Here is a 23,750-nt window from a genome sequence, read left to right as displayed (position 1 = left end):
CTAAATGAAGATGTAATCTTCTACCTCTTACTTGAATACTTGAACATTTGGACTTAATAATATGTGTATAATATACGACCTACATACTATCTATGTACACTCGAATCTTTGATGTTGAAATCATATTCAATTGTCAAAGTAGTAGGTTATCATCTAAGGACCTAAACCTTGTTATGATTCTTATGGGTGTTCAACTCATAAAATCATTATAACCCATGAGGTTACCAAGTGTCATACAAGTGTTATGTGTGAAGATGAATATTTTGATATAATATTTTCATGTCACTTTCATTCCAAATCTCGACTCTAAACATGCTTGAACTTAAACCCTTACGCATTCAACCTTCCAACCTCGGCAACTTTGTCACATTGGATAATCGGAAAACATATGCAAACTTTGTGAGCATACTCGTATTCCCCTTTTACTTTTATCACTTTTGGGGTGTAACATGTTTTATCTATCAACAAACTTACACATGAACATTTTGCTTAAACACATGAACATTCCTATAACATGCTTGTATACGTGATGGCTTGATACTTTAAACTTGGGTGATTCTTATGTGTTGAACTTATCATTAACTTCGTACGAGCCAAACCGTGACATATGTAGCGCTATAGGATTAACGACCCGCCCTTTATCATCGGTTATGTCATGAGCATATTGCGTTTTCTTGGTTTGATATGTTAGACACATGCCATGTTTAAATGTTTATCTTGAATCACATGCTTGCTATGAGGAATTGTTCAAACTTATCTTTTGCTATGTACGTATCAAACTTGTATACTCGCCTTTGCTTTTGCATTGAACTTTATTTTAAACATGTTACAGGTTGAGGACGATGATGCTATGAAATGAAGTAGCGTTGATGCCTAGATACACATATAGACGTTTAGGTTTAATCGTTGTATCAATGCTGATTATGTTGTATTGTATTTCCTTTGAACTTGATGTTATTTGATTTCTTTGTAATGTTGACAAAAGAATTATGAAATGAAATCGGTTTATTAAATATTGTCACAAATAGCGTTATGATGACTCTAGCAATCTTCACACTTCGTCTCATCCCGATGTTTCCGCCATTGGTTGGGGTGTGACATTGGCTTCCTTGACCTTGCGCCGACTGTACAGGATGTACACGGGGTCGTGCAGATGCAAGGAGCGCTAGTAAACATCGGACAAGTACGAAAGGTACAAGTGGCAGAGCAGTGGGCCAATAAGCGTTCAACAGGCTGTATCCGATCGTGCTGCACGATGGACAAGCGTACAGAAGACAAAAAGGTACACAAGGACGTATATGTGGCACCAATCATTATGCGCTAACCACTGCCCCATGATCTCCACTTAGCTTCTTATGACAGACCAGACAACAAGGACAGTCTTCAGGACACGTGGATCCATCCAGCGTGCGCCAACTCCTCTCTCATCTGGAATCACTAACGGTCATGGTAGAGGGGACAAAATGGATATTCCTTGTTGTCGTCTTCGGGCCCAAGGCCCATCAGCCCATCTCCTTCACAAACCACCTCGGCTATAAATAGGGAACTTCACCTCTAGGTTTAAGGATCGCTCTCTTGCTCTCTCACTTAATACACACATTATTATCCTCAAAATCGATACTTAGTCTCACGCCGGAGGGTGGTTACAAGGAGAACCCCTTATTCCCCTCCTTGTAACGAGCTTATGAAGTGTTGATTGTTTTGCAGGATCATCTTAGTTGTACTTGGCGAGACGAAAGAAGATTAACCTTATTTTGTTGAGGCACTAACCACAGACTAATCACAAGATTAGTTTGGTGTTTCTTCAGTGATGGACAAACACAATACCACTAGATCATTGGTAAGAATGTCAAATAAATCTGTTGAGCCTTGGTCTAAACTAGAAGTTTGGCTTAGTCCATGCATCCTCATGCGTTTTTCTATTTCATGAACGATCATAAAATGAAACTAGGTTAGAACCCCGTGTATTACAGGAGTTGAATAAATGTAATTTTATATATTAAATAATAAAAAGTTATATCTTTATGAAACTCGTATATTGTACGGGTTAAATAAATGTAATTTTATATATCAAATAATAAAAAAAGTTATATATTTAAAAACCATGTGTGTTACACTGATTAAATAAATGTAATTTTGTATACTAATACTAAAAACGTCGTATCTTTAAAAAACCCGTGTATAATCGGGTTGAATATATCTACCAAATGATAAAAAAATTACATCATTAAAAACCCCATGTATTACACGTGTTTAATAGATCTAAAAAAGAGTTATATCTTTAAAAACCATGTGTATTACACAGATTAAAGAAATGTAATTTTGTATATTAAATACTAAAAACGTCGTATCTTTAAAAACCCGTGTATAGTCGGGTTGAAAAATCTACCAAATAATAAAAAAATTATATCCTTAAAAATCCCGTGTATTACACGTATTGAATAAATCTAATTTTACATAGCAAATGATAGAAAGTTATATCTTTAAAAAAGTTTGTGTATTACACGGGGTATATAAATGTAACTTTGTACAGTAAAGAAAAAAAGTTAAATTTTTAAAAACCCCGTGTTTTACACGAGTTGAGTAAATATAATTTTGTATACCAAATAATAAAAAAGTTATATTTTTAATAAATTAGGATAACATTTAATATTAGTTTATTATTTACATATCTAATATAAGATAAGTAGGAAAGAGAGATATTTGTTTTAAAAATATATTAAATTAACAATTTAGATTTGAGCATAATATTTTATTAATGTATGATAAGATTTAATATTAATTTGTTATTTATTTAGTTAATATAAGATAAGTATATATTTGAGGATACCTTCAATGAATGACACGTGTCTAGAAGTTGGTTTCTTTTATTATAGTAGATAGAAGAGTTAACTTCTGTTTTGCTCCCTGTGGTTTGCTCATTTTAACGTTTATGCCATAATAGTTTAAAATGGTAATTTTGCTATTGGCGGTTGGTGGTGGGTTAGGGTTCAGACAACGGGGTGAGGTGGTGGTGACGGTCTGGCAGGGTGGTCTTCAGATTAGTGGGTAGGGTAGTGGCGGCGGTGGTTGGTGGTGTTGGTATGGTTAATGGTGATTGGTTGTGGTGATACATAAAAGGTTGGGGGAGAAAGGAATGGGAGTAGAAAATGTTTTCAATGATTAATTATAAATAACTAAATCGTTATTTGGGATTGGGTTTGTTTGTATTTCGATTTGGGGTTGGAGACTGATTCAGGTTGGCACCGATTTGGGATTTGGGGTGCTGTTTTTGTTTGCCAATGTGTATGCGTGGGTTCAGATGGTCGATTGCTTGTAATGGTGGTCGACAAATGGTGGATAATAGGCGACAGTAATGGCGGGCGACAGGTGGTAGTTGCAGGTGGTGGTGGATGGTTGTGGATGGTGGTGGGTTGTTAGAAAGAGTGGTTGGAAAGATGTGGGATCAGAAAAGAATTAATTATATACGTGTAAATAAACAAGTTATAGGTTTATTTATGTGAAAATACTTACATGCCCATGCTTTTATCTATAAATTACCAAAATACCCTTCTAGTTAATGGTTTTTTTGGATGGAGTTAAAGGCTGGGAGCAAAATGATAATAAGATCGAAAGATCAGGGAGGAAAATGACCATTCTTAAACTATTGGGGCAAAACCATTAAAATGACAAAACCACAGGGAGCACAACAGAAGTTAACTATAATGAAAATATAAAACTCAATATAAAGTTTGTAGGTGGGAGTAGTGACGGATCCAAAATTTATTATCTGTGGGATGATCAGAGGGTTTAACAATATTTTTAAGGGTGCGATCGGGATTTTTGCGGGGGTAGCCGCCCCTAACCATAGTAGTAGGTCGCCACTGGGTTCGAGCAACCCAAAAACTTATAGTGTGTGGTATTTGAAAGATTAATCCGAACATCATGATGAGCTTGTTCTTTTGAGTGTGAATATCCAAAATAGTGAGGTGTAACTTTAAGACCTTGGTTAGATAAAGCTAGGTCTATTAAGCATAATGCAAGCAAGTTTATGTAGGTGTGGATGTTGAATTGAGGCTCATGTGTTTGATGATTAGAAGCTCAAATCATGTCAGATGAAGCTGTTATCTTTGCATATCCTCTTAAGGTAGAGAACTACACTTAAACATAAAAACATCGTTAAATGTTTAGTTATTGATTTTTTATTGGTTTTTATGTAGTCTAACAATTTGACATCACATGCTCTGGATGGTAATACTCATCCTCCTCTCAGGTGAATTGAATTAATGGTTTAAGATTCCAACTTAACTGTTAAAGAACCTCGATTATTTGACAGAAACACAAACATATTAATGATATTTCATATTACATTAAGCCATAAGGGATATCATACATTATTTTTATTAGACTTAATAGTTAATACATAATTAGTTTAATAATAGAGGGTGTAGAATGTAATTTATTTATTTATCTATATAATCTATTGTAATCTCCTATGATTATCAATAATACAATTCATGATTTGATTTGGTATCACAGCCAAATCAAATCTCCCCCAAACCTGCCAGCCCTAACCCTACTGCAGCCACCATTCAATCGTGGCCAGCAACCCTACTGCTGCCACCTCTACAAATCCTGCCGACGATACTTCCGACCAACAACAACCAAAATCAGAACCCTGTTCGATTACCATGGCTGCAATAACCACTTTTACAAATCAAGAAAAGACTACTCACTTCTTCCACAAGTTTTCTTTTACCATAAAACCTACAAATTACGGACATTGGCGATCCTTGATTGAACCCTTTTTAATTTCCCACAATTTGTTTGGCTATGTTAATGGTACTATACCGTGTCCACCAGAAAGTGTAACAACCGGTGATGCTGTCACAAAACAATCCAAGTTATGCCCCATGGATTGCCAATGATGCGCATGTTCGCATGCTTATAATCTCCAGCGTCTCTGAATCATCTTTCAACATGTTAAAGGCCGAACATCTCGTGAAGTTTGGCTGTCCTTGGAACGTGCTTACGTACCAATCGGTTCATCTCATGAGTTTATACTCCCACCTAACCTTAGGCCACACCCAAAACAACCCACACGATACAACCTTGCTGCATACACCGCTACTACCTCATCACCTATACCTACCGAACCTACCTCATTTACCATTGCCAATAAGTCTTCTGAGTGGCATCATGCCATGGCTGAAGAGTTGGCGGCTTTGCATAAGAATGGTACTTGGTTATTAGTTCCACCTGTCAAAAATGCTAATGTGGTTGATTGTAAGTGGGGTTACATGTTGAAAACAGATCCTACTGGGAAGATAAGTCGTTACAAGGCTCGTCTGGTGGCTAAGGGTTTTCATCAACAACCGGGAGTTGACTATCATGAAACATTTAGTCCGGTTGTCAAACCGGCCACTATATGTACTGTTCTTTCACTGGCTGTGACAAACAAATGGGCTACTCGTCAACTAGATGTTTAAAATGCCTTCCTGCATGGTGATCTTAAAGAAACAGTTTATATGAAGCAATCTCCTGGTTTTATTGACTCTATGAGACCTGATCATGTATGCCTCTTGCACAAATCACTATATGGCCTTAAACAAGCTCCTCGGGCTTGGTTTACTAGGCTGTCTCAAGCACTTCAGCAGCTTGGTTTTTATGGATCCAAAAACTGATCCGTCCCTATTTATCTTGAATTCCCGAGGCACTATTGTGTATGTGCTTGTTTATGTCGATGGCATCATCGTTATGGGTAATAATGATACTGCTATCCGTGACATCATTGGTCGTTTTAGCTCTCAGTTTGCTGTTAAGGATCTTGGTCCATTACATTACTTCTTGGGTGTTGAAGTTCTTCGTCATGATTCCAATTTGCTTCTATCTCAATGTAAGTATGTTTTGGATATTATTCACAGGGTTGGTATGGTGGATTGTAAACCTGTGTCTTCTCCTATGAGTACCTCTCATGAGTTGTTACCTGATGATAGTCCTCCTCTTGAGGACCCTTCCAAATATTGCCAAATTGTTGGTGCTCTTCAGTATGCTACCTTATCTAGACCTGACATTGCCTTTGTTGTCAACAAAGTTTGTCAGTTTATGCATTCTCCGACTGAAAATCATTAGGCTGCTGTGAAACGTATCTTGCGGTATCTTTAGGGCACAGTTCGGCTTGGATTATACTTTCGTCATGACACAGGTTCCAGGTTACAGACCTTCTCCGACTCTCATTGGACTCAAGATATTCACGCATACTCGAATTCTGACTGGGTAGGCTGCCTCATCGATCGTCGTTCCACGGGGGGGGGGGGATTTGCTATCTATTTAGGCTCTAATTTGATTTATTGGGCTGCTCGAAAACAAAGAACTGTCTCTCGATCGTCTACAGAATCCGAATATAAGACCATCGCTAACACTGTTACTGAGCTGATCTGGTTAAAGTCGCTTCTTCAGGAACTTGGAATAGTTCATCAATCTCCGACTCTTTGGTGTGATAATCTTGGTGCAACCTATCTATCTGCGAATCCCGTTTTTCATGCTCGTACTAAGTATGTAGAGGTTGATTACCATTTTGTCCGTGAACAAGTTGCTCAGGGCAATCTTAATGACAAGTTCATATCTACAAATGATCAAATTGCTGATGTGTTTACTAAACCGTTACCCTCTCAACGATTTCCGCTGTTAAGATCCAAGTTGCAGGTCGTTCCCCGCCCTCAGGTTGCGGTGGAATTTTAGACTTAATAGTTAAGATAGAATTAGTTTAATAATAGAGGGTTTAGAATGTAATTTATTTATCTATATAATCTATTGTAATCTCCTATTATTATCAATAATACAATTCATGATTTGATTATTTTTATGTTCATCGCCCATTTCTTTGTATTTGAGCAATACGTATAACGCGGAGAATAAAAAAATTCAACGAAACGATAAACAAACAAGAATCGACATGCCACTATGTTTGTCATACACGAGTGTATCGGTGATGTCTTCTTATTTATCGCGCTAAACGATAGGATTCAGAAGATACTTCACATACAATTGCGAAGAAAATCCATTTATATGCATTATAACAGACATAAACAGGTGATACGCAAGGAAAAGAACATGTGCGACACGTATGCCACATAACATCTAACTATATGGATTAATTTGTTTGTGACATGGCTATAGACTTATATCAAATTAAGAATAAGTACTTTCGTTATTCTCACTTTGTAAGAAAAAAGAGTTAAATGCCATTTTAGTCCTTGTGGTTTGGGCCATTTTGCCAGTTTAGTTTAAAGGTTTCATTTTTCTCATGTGGGTCTAAAAAGGTTTCACCGTTGCCATTTTAGTCCACTGAGTTAACTTCATCCATTTTTTCTATTAACGAGAAGGACAATTCGGTCATTTTATATGTAATTTTGTTAACTAAAAGGGTAATTCGGCCATATAAAATGACTGAATTGCCCTTCTCGTTAACAGAAAAATGAATGAAGTTAACCCAGTGGACTAAAATGACAACAGTGAAACCTTTTTGGACTCATATACGAAAAATGAAACATTTAGACTAAACTGAAAAAATGGACCAAACCACAGGGACTAAAATGACATTTAACTCAAAAAAAAAAAAAAAAAAAAAAAAAACTAATAAAAGAAGATTTACATTTTTTTCATTTTCTTTTGTAGGTTTCAAAGCTCAAACCCTTAAAAAAGATCAAACTTCACTCTCACAAATCATCGAAACAGGTTCAGGTTCAGAGATCTGCAACCTCATCTTCCATTGATAAAAGCTTCAATTACACTCAAACACACACACAGAAACTCAAACAGATCTGTTAGATCTTCTTCAGTAATTACACTTTTAGGTTAATTCTCAACACACACCTCTTCGATGGCGCAGTACGTGAAGAAAGATGACGATCGCGACGAAGAAGGTACGAACCTCTGAATCTCTACGATCTCCTTCGAATTTCGGTTCAATTATCCGAATAGCTGTTTCAATTTGTTCGATACAGTTTCTGAAATTGTCCTGTTCGTAATTTTACGCGAATCGGATGATTTTCATTTCAGTTTTAGGTTTACGTGTAATTTCACTGTGTTGTTGTGATAATACTAGTTGAGATGATTAGAAAGTGCTTAAAAGTTGTTGATCAGTTGATCTGGTAGGCTCTGGATGTAACGGTCTTGATATTCATGAATTAGGTTTGTGTTTTTTTTTTTGTATGACTGGTTAGAAAGAGTTGATGAAGCTATAATTTAGGTTTTAGATCATTGTGACTTATAACATAGTATGACTGATTTAGAGATTGTTGATGAAACTATAATTTAGGTTTTAGATCATTGTGACTTGTAACATAGTATGACTGATTTAGAGATTGTTGACGAAGCTATAATTTAGGTTTTAGATCATTGTGAGTTATAACATAGCATGACCGATTTCGAAAGTTTTGATGAAATGATAATTTAGTTTTAGATCATTGTGACTTGTAAGTTGTAAGATGGTATGACTTATTTAGAGAGAGTTGATGAAACTATAATATAGCTTTTAGATCACTGTGACTTATAACAAACAAGATGATGAGATAGTAGAGAAATGATATATTGTATTGGCATGGATAAATTACACACTTCAGAAAACCGGAAAATGATATAGATCTTTGGATCTTCGTTACCTAATAGTTAAAGAATAATGGGATGTTAAACTATTCTTTTGTATTTAATGTGGAATTTTTTATTATGTGCAACAGAGTACTCGCCCTTTCTCGGTATTGAGAAGGGAGCAGTTCTTCAAGAAGCCAGGGTCTTCAATGATCCTCAGTTAGATTCAAGGAGGTGCTCTCAGGTGCTTGTTTCGTTCATCTCATCTGATTCTTGGTATTAGGATTCTTTGCTTCATACAATATGTGCTTTATCTTTCTGTTGTCAGGTTATTACAAAGCTGCTTTATCTTCTAAATCAAGGGGAAACCTTCACAAAGGTCAGATTTCATTCTCAAGACTGTTTAAAGTTTAAACAGACCTCATTAACTTGTATACAGATATATGGATAGGTTTATGCTTTAGATCAGGCCACATAAGGAATAGAAATGGAGTGGGTTTTCATCTCTAGTTTATGACTTAAATGGTTAAATTCCTTTTGGAACCTTACACTTTTATGGGTCAAGTTATTCTACAAAGGCTTCTAATTGTAAGAAGTGTAAGAAGGATTTATAGAGTGACAAGTGTCCAATAACCTAAAACTAAACCCACTACATCACCACCAAAAACCTAAACCCCCACCCCACCCCACCCCACCACCACCCAAAAACCTAACCCCCCCGGGCAAAAAAAAAACAAAAAAAAAAACTATACCTCACCAAAAAACCTAACCCCCCCCCACACCCCCCAAAAACCTAAAAAAAATCTAAAAAAACTAAACACCCACCCCCACCCAAAAACCTAAACCTAAACCCCCCCCCCCCCCCCCCTCTCCACCCCTCACCCCCTCGGCAAAAAAAAAAAAATTTTTTTTTTTTTAGGGTGGGTGATGTGTGTGTGTGGGGGGGGGGGATTTAGGTTTTTGGTGGTGGTGGATGTTTAAGGTTTTTTTTTTTTTTTTTTTTTTTTTTTGTAGTGGGGTTTTTTTGTGTAGTGGGTTTTTTTAGGTTATTGGACACTTGTCACTCTATAAATCCTTCTTACACTTCTTACAATTAGGATCCTTTGTATTTGATCCTAATCCACACTTTTATATGGACAAGCTTATATATGATATCTTTGATATACTCTTTTCATGTTGTGACAAACATGTTCCTTCTTTGGATTTTTGGTTGTGTATTTATTGCATCTGATCAAACTGAACCAAAACCACTCTCATTATACAGTTTGTACAAATAGTGTTATGACTAGATATCTTAGTTCATATGTACTTATGTGAAATTGTGGATGACCATGTGTTAAGGTCTATGGGATTGCTTTTACCTGCCACATGACTAAATACAAATGAAAAGATATGTTTGTTGCTGACCATGTTTTTCATTTGTGTTTGCCCACAATGTCTGAAAATGGATCTTGTACTTAGCGTTGATTTCGTATTATGACTCTCTGTTATTGTTCTTCGATATAGGTTGAAGCCACAGAAGTCTTCTTTTCTGTGACAAAACTTTTCCAGTCTAAAGATATCGGTTTAAGAAGAATGGTTTATTTGATTATAAAGGAGCTCTCACCCTCTTCAGATGAGGTTATATAATAAACAATTTTATTCCCTTCCATGCTCATAAAATCTAGATATATTTATGTTTAAATGACACGTTATTCTTGTTCAAAAATAAGGTTATCATTGTCACAAGCTCACTCATGAAGGATATGAATAGCAAAACCGATGTGTATCGTGCAAATGCTATCCGTGTATTATGCCGTATTACAGATGGAACACTTCTTACTCAAATTGAGAGGTACTTGAAGCAAGCTATCGTTGACAAAAATCCTGTGGTTGCCAGTGCAGCTTTAGTCAGTGGTATCCATTTGCTCCAGGTACAACTAAGCATTTGGGAGTTTTTTTATGTTGTGCAGTGTTCTTTACTGATATTTAATGATATCTATTTTTACCACAAATTTTTTCTTTTTCTTGTACATCTTTGTTATCTTAGACGAACCCTGAGATTGTGAAAAGATGGAGTAATGAAGTACAAGAAGCAGTTCAGTCAAGGGCTGCACTTGTACAGTTTCATGCACTTGCACTGCTCCACCAGGTATGAAATCATTGGCCCTATGCTGATCAGATACTTGTGATTCTTGTTTCTGTTTCACCATGTTATTGTACTTATGTCCTTAGTGATTCCTTATTAAAAGCCAAACGCCCCCAAAACTTTCAACATCAGCTGTTTATATAAGAATATTGATATACTTGCAGATAAGACAAAACGATAGATTAGCTGTGAGCAAATTAGTTACCAGCTTAACAAGGGGTACGGTGCGTTCACCTTTGGCTCAATGCCTGTTGATTCGTTACACCAGTCAGGTATTGTTATTATTATTATTATTATTATAATATATATATATATATATATATATATATATATATATATATATATATATATATATATATTTTAAAGTAATTTATTGGTTGGTTAAGTTCGAACTTATTGCCAAGTGTGTGATACCTTTTTTTAGGTTATCAGAGAATCAAGTATGAATAATCAAAGTGGGGACCGCCCATTTTATGACTATCTAGAAGGTTGTCTCCGTCACAAAGCAGAAATGGTTATATTTGAAGCGGCGAGGGCAATAACGGAATTAAATGGTGTTACTAGTAGAGAATTAACTCCTGCAATTACCGTTTTACAGCTTTTCTTAAGTTCCTCTAAACCAGTACTTCGGTTTGCTGCTGTCCGCACATTAAACAAGGTAATTACCATTCCACAGCTTGACATTTTATTAATATATTTTGTTTGCTAGTTTTCCATGTCATCATTACATGTGACCTCGCTTAGTTCCCTTGTAATGAACGTAAACATGTACATTATTGGTCTTCTGTTTCTTCATTTCTTTTATCGTATAATTTCCAGTATTTATGGTTCTTATAGTTAGGGTTAATACCATAAATGACCAACATATTTTCTTATCTTCTGTAAATTCAGTTTCTTGTGATTGCCTCAGTAATCATACCTTTACAAAAAGATGTAACATTTTTTTTTCTATTTAATACGATAATTCTGTTGGTATATATCCTAACTTTTTTGATGTCTACATTATCCAGGTGGCAATGACGCATCCAATGGCAGTTACTAGTTGTAATATTGATATGGAGAGTTTAATCTCAGACCAAAATAGAAGTATCGCTACCCTTGCAATTACCACACTCCTGAAAACAGGCAACGAATCAGGTGTTGACCGTCTGATGAAACAAATTACTAACTTCATGTCAGATATTGCTGATGAATTCAAAATTGTTGTGGTTGATGCCATTAGATCCTTGTGTTTGAAGTTTCCCCTCAAGTACAGATCATTGTGAGTTTTTTTTTTTGTTATTTTATACCATTATGCATACATAGGCTACCCAAATATTCAAAAGTCTTCATTAAGGACACCCATATATTATGACATATTTAAAGGTCTCCCAAGTATCAAATTTGGTTTGGTTCGGTTTATGTCAATCTCGGTAAAAAACCTGCTGGAAAATTGTGAACTCCAAAATGTTCCTTAATTTGAAAGCTCGTCACTTTTAAAGTTTTAAAAATGACAAAATGCCCTTGAAGCTACTGACAAGAATCAACTCTAGATGGAACATTAAAACATATATGCGCATATAAAGGGTTTTTTTGTCATTTTACAGCTACAGAAGTGAAAGGCTTTAAAGTTCAAAACATCTTTTCATCTTGTATGGTTTTCCCCTTTTTAGCATTTTGGTGGCCTTAGTGAAAACTTTTGAATATTTGTATAGACCACGTAATCATGTATGCATTATCACCGGCTTTCATTGTCATTTTTTTTTACTAAAGGATGAAATGTAGTGTGGCTGTCTCTCATATACTCGTATTGTCTTTTTTATTTAATTAAGGATGAATTTCTTAAGCAATATTCTGAGGGAAGAAGGTGGGTTTGAGTACAAGAAAGCAATTGTTGATTCAATTGTGATACTCATAAGGGACATTCCAGATGCCAAAGAAAGCGGCCTTCTTCACTTGTGTGAATTTATCGAGGACTGTGAATTTACCTACCTATCAACACAGGTAAGCATGTTGGTGGGTTTTTTTTTTGTTTTTGTGATCAGTATTCATTTTTAAGCTAGTAGTTAGAGACTTCTATTGTTAGTGTAAACGTCCAGTGAGCTACTAGAAAGTGTGCAGAAAATGTAAAATCTGTTAGGACTTGGGACCCAATTGTTTAGTTCTTGTTTTCAAGAATTTCCAATTTTTATAATTTTCAGCTAAAAGTAGAGATGCACAAAAAACCCGGTTCCGGACCCGACTGGAAGCGGTTCCTATACTACCCGACCTGCGGGTACATACCAGTTCCAGACCCGGGTGTAGAAAAAGGAACCGAACCCGATCCGGAACCACCGGACCCGGTTCCACCTCTACCCGTTCAAAACCCAGGCCCGACCTGGTCAAAATCCGGTCAAATTGGTCAAATACCTGAACGTACCTGGAACCGGTTCCTACCCTACCCGGTTCTTAACTTTGTTGACCAAACCCGGACCCGGTTCCTACCTGGTTCCAGGGTATAAAAATACCCGTTTTGTGCATCTCTAGCTAAAAGGTTCTGTGAGAAATTGTTTTCATATTGATATAAAGGTATAAATATATAATCACGAAAAAGAATTGAATGCACAAAAAGTTAAAAGAAGGTAAAGAAACAGACTCACCTAGGACTGATACACATGACATAATTTATGCACAAAAAAAATACTCTTTATTTTCAAATTTATATGCCTATTGATGTGAAGGTAGAATCACATTATCACAACATTCGGCTATAGTACTAAAACATGTTAAATTTCTGTTAACTTATGATCAGATTCTACATTTTCTTGGCGTGGAGGGACCAAAGACTTCTGATCCTAGCAAATACATAAGGTATATATATAATCGGGTCATCCTTGAGAATGCAACGGTTCGGGCAAGTGCAGTAAGCACATTGGCTAAGTTTGGTGCGGTGGTTGATTCTTTGAAGGTAACTTTGCTTACATTTATTTATATCTTATATCAACAAGGCGGATTATCTATTTCTTGATACTAACATGGGCATGAATTTATATATTTGACTGCAGCCCCGTGTATTCGTTCTTTTGAGGCGCTGCTTGTATGACAATGATGATGAGGTTGGTTGCATCTATAACAATAGGTTTTGTTGTTTGTTCATAGTAAATATGTGTTTTACAAAGCCTTGAAACTTGAAATCTTTATAGCTTCTTTTGAAGCCCATTTTGGAAATTATTTTGTTTTGCCTTTTTGATAGAGGTGGTCAAATGGGTGGGTTGAGTAATGGATCAAAACGGTCAAATTTTAAGTGCGGGTCAAAATGGGTTGGGTCAAGCTACAATCACTCCTTTATCCATTTCCTCAAATGTAAAATTTATTAATGTGGAAATATGACCTAATAAAAAACTTTATCACTGCAAAATGATCTAGATCTTTCGTTAATAAAAGCATTTTAAGAGCTTTTTTTAATGAATTTGTCTACACTGTGTATGGCTTTCAATCTCTTTGGCGCATTTGACCTATTATTATTTTTTGTTAAATCATAGTTATCGATAGCGAAGATAGCTTTCGCTATCGCGCGCTTCATAGCGTATCGCCCATATCTCGTAATCTGTTAATTAGCGACTCCATAGCGTGATTCCGACGACGAATTCTGGCTCCGGTGCTGCAAATTCTGCCGGAAACCAGGAAGAAGAAGAGCGACTCTGTTTCTTGTGTTTTAGCCTTTTAGGGTTATAAATAACTTTATGGATTTCAACATTTTTTACTAGTTTACATTTAGTCCCTAAAACTTGTAAAAGTTTACATAAAAAGTGTAAAATTAGTTTGTGTGTTTTAACATTTAACCCCTCTATTTACACTAATTGACATTTGGTTCTTAAACTTATAAATTTATACATAAAAAGTATAAAATTAACATTATATATCTATACATAAAAATTATAAATAGCTATTTTATATTTCTTAAATTTTTAACTACCTTATCGCTAAACACGAAATAGCTGGCTCTATTTCGTCGCTATCGCTATGGAGCATATAGGTACCTTGTCGCTATTCGCTATCAATAACTTTGTTAAATCCTTTTGCTTAATCCATTTGACCTTAGTAGATGCAAGACATGTATAATTGAAATTGCCACGTCACCAATTTATGTGTAGGTACGTGATAGGGCTACACTGTATTTAAATACTCTTGGAGGAGACGGTTCAGTTGTTGAAACTGATAAAGATGTAAAGGACTTTCTCTTTGGGTCACTAGACATCCCCCTGGCCAACCTTGAGGCTAGTTTAAAGAGTTACGTAAGTGCCTTCTCATAATTTTTTATTTTATTAATTTTATTGATGATCTTGTCTGCCACAGTTATCCATTTTTATTATTGGTTTATCTTCCAATATAGGAACCTACAGAAGAACCTTTTGATATCAGTTCTGTACCCAAGGAAGTCAAGTCTCAGCCGCTTGCAGAGAAAAAAACCGCTGGTAAAAAGCCCACCGCTCTTGGTGCGCCACCAGCGGGTCCCACTTCCACAGTTGATGCATATGAGAAGCTATTATCTTCTATTTCAGAGTTTTCGTCATTCGGAAAGCTTTTCAAGGTTCTTCAATTGGATATAATGTTATAAAATACAAACTTGATACCTGTTGTTTAGAGGTGGCAATTTCGATCGTTTGATTATGAATTGGTTAATGAGTTGTATTTTATCTCAAGGGGTAAAACGAAATAGGTTAAAATGAGGTGAAAGTAAGGGTGTCAATCGTGTTGGGATTATGCGTTGGTGGGTTGTCAGGTGTCGGGTTGAAATGTGCAAACCTGAACCTACTCATATTATTATTATTCGTGTCAAAAATTTTTTAAGTTTTTATTGAAAAGTAAAAGTTATACTTTTCTAAATATTTAAACGGGTTAACTGGTCAACCCATTTTTATATGGGAACCCGACCTGTTTTTAATACGGGTCAACCCAAACCCGACATGTTTTTTTTTTTTTTTTTTTTTTTTTTTTTTTTTTTTTTTTCATACGGGTCGTGTTAGTCGACCCAAGCCTGTTTTTTTTCGTGTCGGATTTGGGTTGGGTTGGGTTGGGTTTTGGGTCGTGTCAAGAATTGCTGCCCCTAGATGGAAGGGTTGAAAGACTCCCAACGTGAATTATAATGCATAAAACCCTGTAAATGGTTCTATACAAGAAAATAGATTCTTTGTGACATAGTAGATATTTGTAATCATACGTTGATACTGATTATTTATATAAACGTTTTGGGGCAACCTAACCCGACCTGTTTTTGTCGGACCTGCCCATATTGCCACTTCTGTACGTTTTTTTTCTATATTAGCTAATTATTGTATTTTTGTATGTGGTTCAAATCTGTAACAGTCCTCAACCCCAGTGGAGCTAACGGAAGCTGAAACAGAATATGCAGTAAACGTTGTGAAGCATATATTTGACAAGCATGTGGTGTTCCAGTACAACTGTACAAATACGATACCTGAGCAGTTACTGGAAAATGTAAGCTTATTTTAGAGAGAGCTGCCTTTTCAAGTAAATTATATATTAAAATAAAATAAAATAAAATATCTCTTATCTTAATCGTGGATGTCTGTTTTAGGTCGTTGTTGTTGTAGATGCTTCGGAAGCAGAAGAATTTGCTGAGGTGGCAACAAAGCCGTTGAAATCCTTACCGTATGATACACCTGGTCAGACATTTGTGGCATTTGAGAAACCAGAAGGGGTCCCAGCCGTGGGCAGATTTTCTAACGTGCTGAAGTTTCTTGTCAAAGAGGTAATAACTTCCTCGTCTGATGTTATTAGAAAGTACAAGAGCTGGCACTTTAGATATACTTTAATAATGGTCAATTCGGGTTACATTTGTCAAATGGGTCCAAAGTGTTATTTTAATGTGTAAAATCTTTTTAAATCGTTTTATTAAACAGATTAGGGTATAAGTTTAGATGATGTATTATATTTTAATTTTAGTCAAGGTTATATATTTTTACCTTTATTATATAACCTGAGTAAAATGCCATATTCTTTCCTGAGGTTTGGCCAATTTTGCGACTTTTGTCCAAAGGTTTGTTTTACCGCATCTGGATCCAAGGGGTTTGAAATCTTGCCATTTTCATCCAGTTCGTTAACTCCATTCATTTTCTCCGTTAAGTCAGGGGTATTTCCATCTTTTTTGTTAATTTAAAGGGCAATTCGGTCTTTTTCACTTTATGTACAAGCATTTAGCATAATATACTAGTATTCAAAATACCCTTACTAAACAAAAGACAATAAACAAGTAGGTAAAAAGACGAAAATACCCCCGACTTAACGGAGAAAATGGATGGAGTTAACGAGCCGGATGAAAATAGCAAAGATTTCAAACCTTTTGGATCTAGATGCGGAATAACAAACCTTTAGACGAAAGTCGCAAAACTGGCCAAACCCTAGGGACGAAAATGACCTTTTACACTATATACCTTTACTTGTGTTATTACTCTAAAAGGCTAGTTAGCTTATTAATGAAGAATATAAATAATTAACAGAACTTGAATACCGTATTCACAGTAATCCCCGCTGGTTCAACTTTAAGAGATTTAACCATCCATAAATAAGGTTCATCGGATATTTCAACTTATTGAATTATGCAGGTTGATCCCTCAACTGGTGAGGCTGAGGAAGATGGTGTTGAAGATGAATATCAACTTGAGGATTCTGAGATTGTTGCAGCTGATTACATGCTTAAGGTTGGGGTTTCCAATTTTAGAAATGCATGGGAAAGCCTGGGCCCGGATTTCGAGCGAATTGACGAATACGGTCTTGGCCCAAGAGAAAGCTTGAGTGAGGCTGTAAATGCCGTTATCAATCTTCTTGGCATGCAGCCTTGTGAGGTACTTTTTACGTCTCGTAGAGGTGGCAGCTTCGACCCGTTTGCCTATAAATGGGCCGATTTGGGTTGTGTTTCACACTTATATCACAAATGGGTTGATAGTTTTAGACCCCATTTGTCTATATATTTTTCCAAAAATTAAAATTCTCTATTTGGGTTTGTGTTTTTTAGGGCACTGAGGTGGTTGCGGCCAACTCAAGATCACACTCATGCTTGTTATCGGGTGTATACATGGGCAATGTGAAGGTACTTGTTCGGCTGTCATTTGGGGTCGATAGCTCCAAAGAAGTGGCTATGAAACTTGCAGTTAGGTCTGAAGACGAATCCGTTAGTGATGCAATTCATGAAATAGTAGCCAATTAGCCCGCTTTTATTTACCATTTTTGCCATTCTGACAAGTTCGACATAGAAGTTTGTTGAGGAGATTTAATGTTACTTGTTTTTGTGTTTTAGTCACGTAGACATTGATTGAGATTTGAGAGTGGTTTATAAGAAGCTTTGTGTTGGGTCTTTTTTGCTATTGATGTTTGACAATTTAACATTTGAATTTCGACACTATGTCGTGTGTAGCATTATAAAACTATTTCTCATAACTGTTTAGGGCCTTAGCTTGAGACCTTATATCAAACTCACATAAAGACAGACTTGATATCCTTTTATAATTATAATAATTTTAAGTTTTTTACAACTTCAATATTGTATTTATTATATTTCTAAAGATTATAGAGTAAAGTGCAATTTGCGTTTTTGTGGTATGTTGTCAGAATCAACTTGCGTCCCTAATTTGAAATAGTGGACGCTTGAGTCTGTCCTTTTCATTTCGTTGCAATTTGCACCCTTCTGGTATGTGGTGCCGTGATGCTAACCCCGTTCTTGAATATCCATTCCGTATGTATTGAGATTTCGAGTTCTTTTGCATCCCTACATATCTAGGTGTTTTCGCTATGTGTGTAATGATGTTAAAACTTACAACTAATGAAAACCATAGTGAACCACACAAAGCTTGTAATCAAAATCAAACTTGTCAAAAAAACCATGACAACATGTGCTAAGCATATACTTTTCTTCTCTTTTTTCATTTCCATTTCTTATAAAATCTTTGGTCACTCCACAACAACATTCTATTCAATGGCACCTCTCTATCAACATTCCTCATTTTCAAATGCAAATGTCTAACCTTTATCCTCTTCTCCAAACTAAACCCAAAATACTGCGGAAACTTGTTCACTTCTTCCCTACCATCCCTCTTCATATCCCTAACCAAATAAAAATACTTTGGCCTCAAATTATTCTCAATCCCATACCCGAATATCGCAGGAAACCGCCCACATACCCTTCTCGACTCCACAACCGAAAACCCAACGTCTTGTAAAAACCTCATTTTCTCCTCAAACTTATGGACCCTTGTATCCAACAAATGAGCATTCAAAGTTGTCGGAACGTTCAACCGCTTAATCCCCAAGCCTTTTAAATAATCAAGCGTTGGTTTTAAACAGAATTCGGGGTCTGACTCTATAATATGAGGGCATTTGATGATCAACCCACGGGCATCCTCAGGTGCGGCAGCTAAGTCAAGTGTTAAGAATTCGAAAACTGGCTCGATGGTTTTCGGGTCGAATGTTTCGGTGAAGATATGTGGGGAGAGGTAAGCGATTCGCGGGAAATCTGGTTCGGAGAAGCCTTTGGACTTGAAGAAATTTATGGTTGAGAGGATATGAGAGACTGTGGCTGGAGAGGGGGTTGTGGTGAGTGGCGGTGATAGGGACCGATTCGAGATGGTCAATCTCCCAAGATAAATAACCCTTAGAGGGGGTCAAGCTCCAAGAACACAAGATAAAGAAGAAACTTCAATCTTTGCTTAATTCATTTCTACTAAAATAAACTTTGAATGGCTTTAAATAGCCTTACAAATATAACTACCCACTAAAGATGTTGAAGTCATGACCCACTAATTAATTAACTAATTAGTAACCAATCAGAAAAAACCTTAAATGAACTACAAAACTAAGAATCAAAAGACAAGCTTGAACGTGGACTTCATGACTAAAAGGTGGGTTGCATGGATGGGAGTTGTGGTATGGTTGTGGCCTGCAGGTACGTATCAATGCCCACCGCTCGAAAACGTCCTTGTCCTCAAGGACGGTAGGAACACCCCATGGGGGTCGCCATTCGACTCTGCCAAGGGCATTTGGTGCGGTTATAACGTAGCGCCATGGAGGCCGCCAATCACATCTTCCAGTTGCCTTCAGTTCCTCATTGTGCAATAGCAAGACTTGGGGGTTGTGGCTATTATTGTTGGTGGCATGTTTGGTAGGTGCACATGTGGTGTTGGGGAGTGAATAAGGGTGTCGATGGGTTCCGTCTAAGGTTTGTTTTGGTGCAGATTTCGCGCTTGGTTTGGGCGATATTTGTGGTGCGGGCGAGGTGGTAGAATAGGATCTTTTGGGTGCGGTTTGCGGGGTTGCTTGTTGGTGTTGACGGCTGCGTTTTTTGGATGCGGTTGTGGATATTTGATGTAAGAAAGGCTTCGGAGCAAATGGCTTGAGTGGCGGTCGAGGAGGTGGTAGTGGCGGACGAGCGGCGAGTGGCGGTGGAGATGGTGGTCGAGCGGGCAATGGAGGTGGAGGTTCTAGGCCGAGTCGGGCACAAAGAAACAAGAGTTGTTGCTGTTGTACCGCGAGAAAACTCCACATGGTGTCAAGCATTGACATGGTATGCGAGGCTTGTTGGGCGGCAACAGCTTCTTGTTGGGTCACTAGTCGGCCGACCATGTCAACTAAGGTCGTGATGCCTTCTTCGAAGCTTGTACGAGGAGGCATGATGATCGAGAATGAAAGCACCAAATGATAGGGACCGATTCGAGATGGTCAATCTCCCAAGATAAATAACCCTTAGAGGGGGTCAAGCTCCAAGAACACAAGATAAAGAAGAAACTTCAATCTTTGCTTAATTCATTTCTACTAAAATAAACTTTGAATGGCTTTAAATAGCCTTACAAATATAACTACCCACTAAAGATGTTGAAGTCATGACCCACTAATTAATTAACTAATTAGTAACCAATCAGAAAAAACCTTAAATGAACTACAAAACTAAGAATCAAAAGACAAGCTTGAACGTGGACTTCATGACTAAAAGGTGGGTTGCATGGATGGGAGTTGTGGTATGGTTGTGGCCTGCAGGTACGTATCAGGCGGTTGGAGGATACCGAGCGATTTGAGGTAACGGAGGTTGCGGTGGTGGGATGTGCGGAACTGGAGGTGGCGGTGGGGCGGAGGACGGTGGTCGGAGTAAGAAGAGAGTGTTGGAGTAGGACGGAGTAGAAGGTGCATGACTGGTTTGTTAGGATGTTAGTTTGTAGTGTGTGTGGTCTTGTGAAGATAAAGGGAAACCGTTAAGATTAATTATTGGGTTATTGTATTTTATCACCTTCAACTATTAGCCTTTGGCCGTTGCCACCCGCAACTAACACTTTGACATTCGGCACCCTCAACTTGACTTTTTGTTTGTGCTGGCACCACTCAGTTAAATCTTCACTAACTGAGTTTGTTTTTTATCCGATGTGGCACAAGTATGATGAGTTGGAGCTGATTACGTGGCGATGATGTGTTTTAACCTTCATCTCCTCCTTAATGAACACAGAAAAACCCTAATTTCCTCATAATCATTTGGCTTCTCATCAATTCATGGCCAATTGAAGATCATGATCCACTAAGCCCACCTTAATTCTTTTCCGGTACTCTTCTCCTGCTGGAAACTTCGTCTCCATCTAGACCTCCAACAACAACCGTATACCCTCCGCCGACACGTCATCACGACCTCCAACAACCTCATCTTATTCTCCTCAACCTATATCTCCGGTTATCGATCCAAACGTCGCCGTTGAGAACGTCAACGATCACTCGAACGCGTACACCGTTGATTCGATTTTCTTAGAGGAGGAGTTTCAGATGCAGCTTGTGCTTGCGATTAGTGTTTCGCCTGATGATTCGGTTTTCTTTCGGGATCGGTTACGGCCGATGAGGCGGACGCTGAAACGGCGCAGATTAAGGCTGCTAAGCAGCGGAGCTTGGGGTGTTCGCCTGATGAATCGGTTTTTGAGTATCTATCGCTTCGATATTGGGTAATGTGTTTGTGTTTTGTTGAATTTGTATGTTTTTTATGTTAGGTTTGGTTAGTTAATTGTGGTTTATGCGTAATTGAATGTGTGATATGCTCGAACCCTAGGTTTGATCCATGTGAGGTGATAAGTAATGTGAGGTTGTTTGGAGTTTGTTTTTTTAGTTTTGGAGGTTGCAGGGTTGAAGAGTAATCGGTTAAGATTGCAGACTTTAGAATTCTGGAATTGTAAATTTGCCTCTGTTAAATAGGGATGATGCACAGTTGAAGAAGAATGCACAGTTGAAGAAGAAAGTGGAGAGATGATTCACACAGTTCAATTTAGTCAACTTTAAATGTTGAACAAGAAAATGGAGAGATGATTCATACTTGTGCCAAATTTACAACTCCAACTCATCATACTTTAAATGTTAAAGAAACATCATCGCCACGTAATCAGCTCCAACTCATCATACTTGTGTCACGTCGGATAAAAAACAAACCCAGTTAGTGAAGATTTAACTGAGTGGTGCCAGCACAAACAAAAAGTCAAGTTGAGGGTGCCGGGTGTCAAAGTGTTAGTTGCGGGTGGCAACGGCCAAAGGCCGATAGTTGAAGGTGATAAAATCCAATAACCCTTAATTATTTCAAATATCGGTAAAGAAAAAAAATATACCAGGCAAAAATGTATCTTCATATAGTAACTTCATAACTTTTGTTTTTTTGTTTATTTTTATTGTACAAAAGACATAATTTCTACAATTTAGTTTATCTTCATAATGACAACACACTATAACTAAATCCTTAAATATACAGATGGAGCGTTAATAACTAACTTTATGTAAGCAGATAAAAAATTAAAAAAAAATTGATTTTCTAAAGTAATTAATTTTTTTTTTCTAATAAAATAGACAAATAAAAATTTCAAATCTGTTTTTCTTTTTGTTTTTAATGGTGGGTGTAGTGTTTTGGACAGATAAATAACACTTACTAAATCGACTAGTTGTATGATTTATACAAATTTTCTATCAAGGTCAGGTCTTATATGATCTTTCGTGTTTATGTAATATACACTTTAACATCGAAGTCTTTAGAATCATATAATTAAACCACTATTAGAGGTATATAAGTGAATCTAATGAACAAGGAGGCTTATAAAATGTAATTCCTAATGTGTTTAATGAAGGAGGAAGTTTATAAAACCTAGGGCGGTTCAAACCACTCGACGCTCGTTCGGAAATTGCTCAAAAAATGCTCGTTCGATTTGACGCTCAGTTGTAAACGAGCCGCTTTGCTCGGTTCGGTTTGTAAACGAGCAAAGCATGAGCAAAGGTCCTCTCGGCTCGGTTCAACTCGAATTATTATTTTTAATTAGTATATATATACATATACACATACATACAGGGTGGGGTTCTAGAGAGAGCACTAGTGTATTTGCGAACTGAGTGAACAAATCATGGCCATTGATCTACACACGTGTATGGCCAGGATCTCATCATCAAATCGTAAAATACACTAGTGTATTTCAACATCAAATCCTGGTCATTGATCTACACACGTGTATGGCCATGATTAGTTCACTCAGTTCGCAAGCTACACTAGTGTTCACTCATGAACCTAATCCTATACATATATAGGGGTAAGATCAAATAAAAAGTTTGTTTTGCCTAAATAGGATGAGAATGAATCTTAACCATTCATTTTTCAAATCAATGGTTAAGATGAAAGTGTAGGAGAAAGGAGAAGTGTAAGGGTATCTTGGGAAAATCCTATTTATAAACTTTCTCTCTCCACATACAAGGCACATGCATATTTCACCCCCATTTTTTTAAATGTTCATACTTTTTTATACGACATTATTTTTTCATAAAAATTTCACCGTAAAATCGAGCGTCTTTTTATCTTTAATTTGAGTACCATATTGCTATATAAAATATGAAGACTAAAAAAACCCACTAAAATGTGTTATATTTCTATGTTGTATAATATTTTTTTGTGCTGGATTTTTGTACTATAGTTTTGTGCTAGATTTTTTTGTCTTAATTTTTTTTTCTCAATTTTTTGTGCTGGATTTTTTTGTACTAAATTTTTTTGCTGAATTTTTTCGTGCTATATTTTTTGTACTAGATTTTT

At 36.7% G+C, this 23,750-nt stretch overlaps 3 protein-coding genes across 3 annotated transcripts; 2 read left to right on the top strand and 1 right to left on the bottom strand.

Annotated features, from left to right (window-relative positions):
• The first annotated feature begins 5,577 nt into the window (after positions 1–5,577).
• Positions 5,578–6,111, top strand: LOC110919131 (uncharacterized mitochondrial protein AtMg00810-like). Its single transcript, XM_022163412.1, has one exon. The coding sequence runs from the start codon at positions 5,578–5,580 to the stop codon at positions 6,109–6,111; it is 534 nt and encodes a 177-aa protein (XP_022019104.1).
• A 1,546-nt stretch (positions 6,112–7,657) lies between these two features.
• Positions 7,658–18,112, top strand: LOC110916687 (coatomer subunit gamma-2). Its single transcript, XM_022161375.2, has 18 exons — positions 7,658–7,904; positions 8,718–8,812; positions 8,897–8,947; positions 10,075–10,188; positions 10,281–10,481; positions 10,598–10,699; positions 10,861–10,968; positions 11,121–11,354; positions 11,707–11,957; positions 12,508–12,679; positions 13,467–13,622; positions 13,720–13,770; positions 14,809–14,949; positions 15,048–15,245; positions 16,022–16,153; positions 16,254–16,427; positions 17,281–17,520; positions 17,691–18,112. Exons 1-18 carry the CDS (start codon positions 7,862–7,864, stop codon positions 17,880–17,882), a joined length of 2,655 nt encoding a protein of 884 aa, XP_022017067.1. The 5' UTR covers positions 7,658–7,861; the 3' UTR covers positions 17,883–18,112.
• Positions 18,113–18,525: 413 nt separating this feature from the next.
• Positions 18,526–21,858, bottom strand: LOC110919130. Its single transcript, XM_035985396.1, has 3 exons — positions 20,652–21,858; positions 19,632–20,321; positions 18,526–19,321 (listed from the first exon to the last, which is right to left on the bottom strand). The coding sequence occupies exons 1-3, from the start codon at positions 20,849–20,851 to the stop codon at positions 18,595–18,597; spliced, it is 1,617 nt and encodes a 538-aa protein (XP_035841289.1). The 5' UTR covers positions 20,852–21,858; the 3' UTR covers positions 18,526–18,594.
• Between the last annotated feature and the right edge of the window lie 1,892 nt (positions 21,859–23,750).

This window comes from Helianthus annuus, chromosome 16 (genome assembly GCF_002127325.2).
Source record: "Helianthus annuus cultivar XRQ/B chromosome 16, HanXRQr2.0-SUNRISE, whole genome shotgun sequence".
Classification (NCBI taxonomy): domain Eukaryota; kingdom Viridiplantae; phylum Streptophyta; class Magnoliopsida; order Asterales; family Asteraceae; genus Helianthus; species Helianthus annuus.
Note: the sequence above shows the minus strand (reverse complement) of the source record. Positions and strands in the feature narration are given on the sequence as shown.

Excerpts from the sequence above, each read along its gene's own strand:
- LOC110919131 (XM_022163412.1), top strand. The coding sequence starts at position 5,578 with ATGGCCTTAAACAAGCTCCTCGGGCTTGGTTTACTAGGCTGTCTCAAG.
- LOC110916687 (XM_022161375.2), top strand. The coding sequence starts at position 7,862 with ATGGCGCAGTACGTGAAGAAAGATGACGATCGCGACGAAGAAG. Across the intron at positions 10,189-10,280 it reads TCTCACCCTCTTCAGATGAG|GTTATCATTGTCACAAGCTC; the intron begins GTTATATAATAA and ends TTCAAAAATAAG. Across the intron at positions 17,521-17,690 it reads TTGGCATGCAGCCTTGTGAG|GGCACTGAGGTGGTTGCGGC; the intron begins GTACTTTTTACG and ends TGTGTTTTTTAG.
- LOC110919130 (XM_035985396.1), bottom strand. The coding sequence starts at position 20,851 with ATGCACCTTCTACTCCGTCCTACTCCAACACTCTCTTCTTACTCCGAC. Across the intron at positions 20,322-20,651 it reads TCCATGCAACCCACCTTTTA|CTTCGAAGAAGGCATCACGA; the intron begins GTCATGAAGTCC and ends TCCTCGTACAAG. Across the intron at positions 19,322-19,631 it reads GACAAGGACGTTTTCGAGCG|GGTTATTTATCTTGGGAGAT; the intron begins GTGGGCATTGAT and ends ACCCCCTCTAAG.